This window comes from Callorhinus ursinus, unplaced genomic scaffold (genome assembly GCF_003265705.2).
Source record: "Callorhinus ursinus isolate GAN/ISIS: 27379988/994484 unplaced genomic scaffold, GSC_fseal_2.0 scaffold129, whole genome shotgun sequence".
In the NCBI taxonomy this organism is placed as follows: domain Eukaryota; kingdom Metazoa; phylum Chordata; class Mammalia; order Carnivora; family Otariidae; genus Callorhinus; species Callorhinus ursinus.
Genome location: NW_027397191.1, coordinates 237,999 through 247,257, shown reverse-complemented (window position 1 = coordinate 247,257; position 9,259 = coordinate 237,999). Strand labels below are relative to the sequence as shown.

General features: G+C 48.0%; 1 protein-coding gene across 1 annotated transcript; it reads right to left on the bottom strand.

The window, feature by feature from the left end:
* Window positions 1-4,206: 4,206 nt before the first annotated feature.
* On the bottom strand, window positions 4,207-8,167 carry ZNF391 (zinc finger protein 391). The gene is made up of 2 exons (XM_025891165.2): window positions 8,053-8,167; window positions 4,207-7,338 (listed from the first exon to the last, which is right to left on the bottom strand). The coding sequence occupies exon 2, from the start codon at window positions 7,258-7,260 to the stop codon at window positions 6,187-6,189; it is 1,074 nt and encodes a 357-aa protein (XP_025746950.1). The 5' UTR covers window positions 7,261-7,338; window positions 8,053-8,167; the 3' UTR covers window positions 4,207-6,186.
* Between the last annotated feature and the right edge of the window lie 1,092 nt (window positions 8,168-9,259).

Here is a 9,259-nt window from a genome sequence, read left to right as displayed (position 1 = left end):
ACACTGTGGGTTAACTACACTGGAATTTAAATTAAAAATTTTTAAAGTCAGCAGAAGAATAAAACAACGGAAGAAAAGAGGGACAAATAAAGCAAATGTGGCAAAATTTCAATAATTGTTGAATCTGGGCAATGGGTATATGGGAATTTATTGTACTATTCTAATTTTGTGTATATTTCAAATTTGTCATTTTTTTATAAGTGAACATTGTTTTATCAGTTTAATTATTTCCTAGAGAACAAGTTTAAAGTGGATTTGACTGGTTTTATGATCTCTGAGATAAAACTTCAAAGCAATCATAGAAGGTATAGACTTGGGGTCTTGATTCTCTTCCAACCTCTGTTCCTAAATTTCATCACCCTACGATTGCCCTTCCTTTCCACCTTCTCCTTCATTTCCTTTCACAGCCAAATGTGAAAAAGCATCATGTGTTGGGAGAGAAAAGGCAAAAAGTGGTAGGAAGAGAAAAATATGACTTTGATGAGATGTAGAAGTTAAATTATCAGCAGCCGCTGACTCCATGTCCCAAAACTGCATGAGGAGCCATCAACTAGGAATTAGGGCAAAGGCTCTTCCTCAGCAACTTCAAACTCCATATTCCTTTTTCTATCTTTGTTAAAAAAATATTAAAATGCAACACCTTCTGATTAGTTTGCAAGAACAAGTTAACGCGTATGAAGAAAGCCAGCACCATTTCAGCACTAACCTTTGCATAAGAACGGAACCGAAAAATAAGCACTGATTCAACAAACAGTGCAGACACTGCACTTTCTTCGTTAAAACCGTGTTAAATAGACTCTAGAGTCCCATCCCGCATCCCCGTGTCAGAAAGCATTAGAATAACGCTGACAGCACTGAAAGTCGCGGTCAAGTGTTCCGCACCCCGGCAGATGCCGAAGTCGTCGGCAAACCTGAAGCAAAACCCCTTTGGGAAAGGAAAGCACAGCGCCCCTGGGAGTCGCGGCCCGGGGGCCTTGGCTGCCCGGCTCCCCTCCGGCGCGCTCACGGCCCTCCCCGGCGGCGGCCGCGGTCAGACCCTCAGCCCGGCACTGGCAGCTCCGCGCGCCTGGGTCAAGTCAGCGAGCCGCCTGAAAACACGAAGACGCGCGCGGCGGCGGCCGACGCACGGGGCTCTCTCGTCCGCGCCGCGCGCTCCCGGCTCTCCGGCCCACCTCGCCCGGCAGCGCCTGCGCGAAGCGGGGACGTGCGGTTGGGGGCGGCGGCCGGGCTGCGCGAGCGGCGTCGCGGCTCCGTCGGGGGAACGGCTGCGCGCCCCGGCCGCCGCCTGCCTACGGGGACGGCAAGGGCCCGGAGTGCGTCGGAACGCGGAGCCGGAACGCGGAGCCGGAACGCGGAGCCGGAACGCGGAGCCGGAACGCGGAGCCCGCCCGCAGTCTCCCGCCCTCGCGCCCCGCCCGCCCCCCGGGCCCGCGAGCGACCGCGGCGCGCGTGTGCGCACGTGCGCGTGTGTGCAAGTGTCCGTGTGTCCGCGTGCGTGTGGGTATGAGTGTGTATGCACGTGTCCGTGTGCGTGCGTATGCGCGTGTGTGCACGCGTGCATGTGCTCGTGTGTGCGTGTGTGTGCAGACGGGAGGTGTCCTGCCGCGGGAGCGCCTCACAGGATTTCCCGGCAGACTCCACGCTGTTCCCCGCAAAGGCGGACCCCTCCCCATCACGCGTCCTGTGACTCGACTTCCCCACGGGAAATCCCTAACGTTTCTGGTTCCACGTTGACTGAAAAGACGCAAGGCAATCCCACCCGAGAGCCGACACTGGTATTACTGAGGGTATATCCCAAACCCCTCCCTGCGGGTGCAGGTCACTTACAGGACAAGTAACCACAGCAGTTAAGGAACGCAGCCTCTGGTCGCTCCTGTCCCGGGTCCGGATCTAGGCACCGCCTCTTCATCCACCCGGTGGATGCTCTTCGATTCCCAACACCACCACCCTAAGACGCCAGCTTCCCACCTAGCTTCTGCCTACCCTCCCTCAGGTCCAAACCATCCTGTCTCCTCTCCCAGATTAATCTTTCTCCCTGAAGCCACACTTAATCAGCCTCATCAGTCACCTCCTGTGATTCCCTCGTTAAACCCAAACACGATCTAGGACTGGAGGCGGCCATCACCAAGTTAACCCGATTCAAGTCGGCTTTCTCATTCCTGACTTCACCGAACTCCCTGCCACAGACAGTCCAGTCCATCTCCTGGAACTTTTCCCCACCTCCACGCCTTTACTTACAGTTCTTTCTTTTCCAGACCTTGCCAGCGTCCACCTTAAGAAGTCCAGTACGGTCAGCAGAACTGGGGTCAAATCTTGGTCTTTGGTAAGTTATTTCACATCCGCAAAGGTAAGTTTTTTCATCCCTTAAGGTAGGAAATTAAATGACTCAAATGGGTGAAAAGAGGTTTTCTTCTGGCACCCAGGTATTATGTGGTTATCAACTGTACACCTTGCTCCTTCTAACCCCACTCCCCCTGAAGAACAATTTTCACCCCTACCTTTCTGAGCTTTCCACTATGAATTAAATACTTGTTCACTGGAGAACCTACTATATGCTAGGTGTTGTGGAGAATATATTATTTTTTATTTTTTGCTATCAAATGCATTGTATAATTACATGCAGACAAATGGAGAAATTCATCTTAAATCTATTAGGAAAGCTCTGGGACAGAATCTGTAAAGGGGCTGGGGGTGGAGGGAAGGAAAGTTCTCTGAGCAGTTAGCCAGGAGACTGGGAGGACTCTGGCTCCCTTGAAAGAAAAACGAGGTGGGGGCGGGGAGCGGAGACTGGGGCCCACAGTGCATCTGTGGGCCCTGCAGGAGTTTGGAGTTTAGCCCAGCAGCACCGAGTAGCCATGAGTGGGTTTTACGCTGGGGTGTAGTGTGACCCTTAGGATTTTAGTGGATCCCTCTGGCCTCGGTGCCTGCTCAGGGCTTGGCCAGCTTGGGAAGAAAAGAACTCCTTGCTGCACCATGCGACACTGCAAGCTGCCTTCTCACCCCGCTGTGGCTTTGGGGAGGTGAGGGGACCCCGGTGAGGGGGCGGGTGCCACACCCATTTTGCAGATGTTTGTAGACCGCGGTACGATCCTGGCTGTGATGGGCTGAATGGGACAGAGAACACCAGTTCTGTGTGTACCGCTTAGAGTGGGAGAGGGGTCCCAGAGTAGGAATCACCAGGGAGACATGCCGAGAGGCAGGGCTGGGGCTGGAGGGGTTTCAGAGAGAGAGAGAGAGGGAAGCGCATCTGCAAAGGCACAGTCAGGGAAGAGCACAGTGTGCCAGGGGTAGCCTGACTCAGAACTTGGGTATAAAGAACTTGAAGTCTGCCTGCCCATCTGTCATTGTCCCTCCCTGGGGCTGCTAAGGTGCAGGCGAGGAGCAGAGAGGGGCCCCTGGGTTTGGGTGTACATGGTGGTTGCAGGAGGCGGGTGGTGGAGGAGGGGCAGGGAAGGCCACCTCAAAGCTGAGGCTGGGGGGGGGGGGGGGGGGGGGGGGACTAGCTGAGGGACAGAGTGGATATGTTGAAAATGGAGAATAAACCTTGTGCTTATCTCTGCTTCCTCTGGAAACGTCATTACAATGATGGCAAAGAATAAAAAAATGCATGAGAGAAGAGATGACCAAAGATGAGTGGTTAAAAAAAAAAACCTTTCCTTGAAGAATGGACTTTTTTTTTTCTTTCCAAATACAAAGTAAGCAAATGACCACCCCCTTTGGCTGCCAGAATGCTGTCTGCACCTCTGTCTGGATAACTACAGCGTAACCATAACTTGACCTGATCTTGTCTTTGAGGCTTTCTCCTTTCTCTAATGCTCATTTTTTTTAAAGATTTTATTTATTTATCTGGGAGAGAGAGAGAACAAGCAGGGGGAAGGGCAGAGGGATTGGGAGAAGCAGACTCGGGGGCTCGATCCCAGGACCCCGGGATCACGACCTGAGCCGAAGGCAGACACTTCACCGACTGAGCCCCCCAGGCGCCCCTCTAATGCTGATTTTTTGTGTTTTCATTTTCTATTTTATCATATAAGCTGTCTTGAGTCCTTTTTGACGTGACAGTTATAGTAAAACAGATGGCTATTGCCTGTTATTACCGTTAGCAGAAATGTCTTCTAAGTTAATTGACTGTAATCGTAGTTTCCCATTGCTGGTAATGGACTTACCCTGCAGGGGATGAAATGAAAGGCCATAGGCTGATGTGCAGCAGAATCATAACAATTAGCATTTATTGAGCACTTACTTTATGTCAGGCACTGTTTTCATCACTTTACATGAATAAACTCACTTATTCCTTACAACAGTCTCATGAAATGGAAAGCCAAGAGGCCAGCATCCCGGGAGCTCTAAAGGAGAGTTAGTCCCAAGAGTGAATTTACATAATTCAAGGTAGGACAAAAAGGACCAAAATATTTATGATCTTATCTCTCCATTCAAAAGACTAAAGAGATTGCACTATTAAATTAAACCCTCCTGGTTTAGATTAAAACTAGAGTCCAGACCTGCATCATACCATGTATCAGATGGGGCTTCTGAGAAATTTAAGATAATTTCTAACTTCAGAAGCTTATGGGAAAAGAGCACCTGAGAGAATCAGAAAACAGAATAGGAAAGTTTGCAATGCACGAAAATAAATGGAAACCACCACTGCAAAGGACTTCAAAGGTGGGGGACCCAAAGTGTCAGAGGAGGCAGGACTCGAGCAAGGCCTTTTATGAAGCGTGGACAGGATTTCTGGAGACGCAAGGAGGAAAGCAGGACATGTAAAAGGGTGCCAAAGAATCGTGTGAAAGGAAGCCAAGTGCGAGAAGAGGGCATAGCAGACACAAACAACAGGCTGCCTACAGGCACCAGGCAGTAATGGAAAATGGAAAAGTAAGTAGATCTAACTGTGGAAGGCCTTGGAGCTAAACAGTTTGATCTTTTTCCTGGGAACCGTGGACTCTTTGAACAAGGTGGTGGTTTAGTCAGGCAGCTAGATAAAGAAGACAAGGGCACTGTTGACTCCCGTAATCTGGGCCCAAACTCCAGCAGCACCAAGAACAGAGAAAGAAATCAACTCGTAAGCCACTTCAAATAAAATCTTGCAGACTGATTACTTGGGATAAAGTAGGCAGTAATTATAGGTCATTTAGTGACTATTCAGCACTACGGATGTTTCACAGGGGTTGAAAAGACCTTTGTCTTCAGGAAGCTTACAATCTAATTGAGTGACTGCAAGTATTATAACCTGATAAAATGAGAGCATTCTGGTCGAACTCTTGCCCAAAGTTATAGAGCTGATCATTGTTAATCAGAGAGTGCTGGGAGGTAGGAAAAGTGTGGATCAGCACAGAATCAGGGATGCCAGAAGCAGCTCAAATTTTAAGGCATAAGAGTGGCTAAAAGTGCCAATTCTGCAAATATCAAGTAGGAAAAAGACTAAGAAATAGGCACTGAATTGTCCTTCAGAGATCAGTTTTATAGGATTGGTGAGAGTTTGAACCAGAGGGTATAAGTTTCATGAAGAAGAAACAGAAGAAAAATTTAAAAACGAGGGAAGCAATTTTTTTTTTAAATAATAGAAGAACTCAGTGTAAGTGTTAGGACATTTTTGGTGAGGATAAGATAAAATACACTAGGATTAGTTAGGCACATTAGAACTACGGTTTATACTTTGAGGAAAATATGCTATAGCAAAAAAGGTTTAAGAGAAAAATCTGTCCTTATAAAATGAGAGACTGGATTTGCCTCAACACTATTATCACCAAACTGGTGGGAAGCTTTTTGTCCTGTTCTGAAGCCAGCTCCTTTTCTGCTCCTGGAACCAGCAGCACGCACATACACAGGATTTCCTCTTTAAGTAAAGGGGCTGATGTGGTCGGGAAACAAGGTTCACTGACTGTTCAGGGACCCAAGCCCCATGGAATAGATAAAGTGAGCAAATACAAGGTGTCAGGAGGGTCTAAACTCTAAGGCTGGAGTCCTCTGGAATAGGAGATGGAATACGTGAGGTTCTTAAAGTTATCCCCTTGTACTCACTCACTGGAGCATCAGTTTACAGAACGGAAGGAAGGCAGGCTAACTTGAAACCGGCTTATAGCTAGCTAGTAGAGGAGAAAACTCCGAAGATGTATCTATTGTTCTTTGCAGGCACAGGACGCGAAGGCTGTGTGCTCTTACGCTAACATTAATGAAAAAGCTCAAATACTACTCTTTAGTGTGAAGTCGCTGATGTCTGATGAGAGTTGAACTCTGGCTGAAGGCTTTCTCACAGTCATTACATTTGTAAGGCTTCTCTCCGGTGTGAGTTCTCTGGTGGATAATAAGGGATGAGCTCCGACTGAAGCCCTTCCCACATTCTCTGCACTCGTGGGGCTTCTCTCCAGTGTGGATTCTCTGATGCTCAACGAGGGATGAGCTGCGGGAAAACACTTTGCCACAGTCGCTGCATGCATAGGGGTTCTCTCCGGTGTGTGTCCTCTGATGCTCAATAAGAGACGAGATCCAACTGAAAGCTTTCCCACATTCACTGCATTCATAGGGATTGTCTCCAGTGTGTATTCGTTGATGCTGAATTATGGTTGAACGGTCACTGAAGGCCTTCCCACATTCGTTACATTTGTAAGGTTTCTCTTGAGTATGAGTTCGCTGATGTTGGCTGAGGTTAGTGCTTCGGCTGAAGGCTTTCCCACACTGACCACATTCATACGGTTTCTCTCCAGTGTGGATCCTCTGATGCAGACTCAGGTGAGTGCCCCGGCTAAAAGCTTTTCCACATTCACTGCATTCATATGGCTTCTCTCCAGTGTGAGTTCTCTGATGTTCAATAAGGTGTGTACTTCGGCTAAAAGTTTTCCCACATTCGTTGCATTCAAAAGGCTTTTCTCCACCATGAATTCTCCTGTGGACAATAAGGTCTGATTGGTAACCGAAGGCTTTCCCACATTTGTTGCATTTACAAGATTTCTTTTGTGGGCAGAGTTTTTGGTGTTTAATGAAGTCCGAATTATCTTTGGAGTTTTTCCTAGATATGGGGGATCTAGCTGCCTTTGGAATGTTCTGCTGTGTATTAACTTTTGAGCTTAGACTAAATTCACTAGATTCAGGAACTCTCTCCCTAGTGAAAATTTCCTTGAGGGTCATCGACACTCTCCTGATTGCTGTTTTCTCAAAAGATGTCTTCTGTACAGGACATTTTGTCTGCCTTGATAACCGGCCCTCACCTTTATAGGCCTCTTCATTCTTAGGACCTTGGGCAGTACTCCCTCTGAGACTCTCCATTGCTGACCCTGAAAACTCTAGTTCTTCAGAAATAGCCTGATTGGTGTTGATGCTTTGGCTCAGTTCACATCTCCCTATCTGAAAGACATTTAAAGTGCAAATGTCACCCGCATCTAGTATGGAGAGCAAGGAAAATAAACCAGCAGAAAAAAAAAAAGACAACAAATTTGCAATTCACACACACTAGCAACTTTATATGGGAAGAAAACAAAAGGGACAGCGGAAGGCAAGTGAACAGGAGCAGAAGAAATAACAGGCAGTTTTTATAATAGGCATGGGGAGCACAGAGACATCAAAAACTATGGGAAGGGTGACTGGGTACTCCGCTGAGCCAAAAAATGGAGATGAGCAGATATACCAGCTGATGAGCAGAGAATAGGGGGTTAGAAAGTAAAATGAGCTGTTATTATAGCCGATCAGCAATGGTAAATGGGAGAAAGGAAAGGGATGAAAACAGTAGACTCTTAAGTGTAGAAAAGATACCTAAAAAAAGCAAACAGTAAGGATGATTCTATGAAGCTTGGATGCAGTCATTTTCTTGGGATTGAGAGAGAACAGAATTTCAGAAACACTGTCTACAGGACTGCCTCCCGCCGTGCCCCCGACCCTCCTTCCAGCTAGTGTAGGTGCTCTTCTAAACAAGTCTACTTTCAGAGTACCCCAAGGACAGCTCACTTACTTGACAAATAGAAGGCAAACTAACTTAAGTCACCCAGTGAATTCCAAGAACTTAGACTGGAACTCATGTCTCCCTAAATGTTGAATTGGTGGTCTTTTCATGGTCTCACTCACCCAGACAGGTATTTTTGCTCACTCCCCTCTTCAGTGCCCTGAAGATCCAGCATCCACAGCTGTCCTCCCTCCGACTGAATGACCATGTCCAATTCACATGCTGAGACTCCTGCTGATGGGAAAGGATTTAACACAAGGCTTGGGTGCTGGAGACACAGGGCTATTCAGAGCTCAATATTAATGCTTCAATCTAGAGAAAAGATGGTGTGAACTTTCAGAAGCTGTGGGAGGAGGGCCTGGCAAAAATGGCTTTCTGAAAGAGGGCAAAGTTGGGTTCCAGAAGGTTATACACATTCACATCAGGATCCCCCAGGGAACTTGTTAGTCGAGATACCTGGGCTTAGCTTCAGACCTAGTAGGTAGGACACGGGGCCCAGGCTTTTGTATTTAATAACTTCATATAACCTGACAAGTAGAACTGTCCAAAAAGAAGCCTAGAAACATAGCGTAGATTGCCTGAAAAATGTGCTCCCCACTCCAACATTCCTCACAGAGCAGGAGGGTCTAAAATACAAACTCAGCTACCCCTAGACAGGTGGCTTCTCCCTTCTGCAAGCAGGGCCAACACCTCCCAAGGATCTCACGATTCCCAGGTAGCCAGCCAGCTTTCTCAGACACCTCCTATCACACAGCTGGTGCCCCACATTCAGACTGCCCGACACCAAGCCATCCACCTATCTCCCCACTGACAGGTGGTTCTTACACCTGCCCTCCTGAGTAAGAGCAGCGGGCCCTCTCCCGGAACACCGACCTATGCTGAGTGACCCACAGAGCATCCTCCTACAGCAGCCTTCTTGCTGGGACAATGGGAGAATGTGGGAATCTGTGTCTTTCCTCACCCATCTCTGGACTCTAACTTTCCCCACGAAAGCCCTTTCTTTAAGCCATGGTCTTGTGGATTCATCTGGAGCCCTTGTGCTTGACAGTCGGCTACAAACTATATGCCATCTCCCCTAATGCTTCTGCTCACAGCACAGTCTGAGATCACTGGGTTAGGACATGATCTGGTCTCACAGGGTATTTCCTTTCTTGTAGACCAGGGACCCTTCCAGATGTGCAGGTGAGCTGTGGAGGACATCCACCAAGACGTCACATAGGGAGAACCTCAAAGGCAATGTGATGATGCTGTCTGTATCCAGCGTGGCCCAAAACATGCCTCCCAACTGGAAACAGGGAACACAGAAGCACTACCACTAGACCGACTAAG

Bases quoted from the DNA above. Each gene is read 5' to 3' on its own strand.
- ZNF391 (XM_025891165.2), bottom strand. From the start codon at position 7,260: ATGGAGAGTCTCAGAGGGAGTACTGCCCAAGGTCCTAAGAATGAAGAG.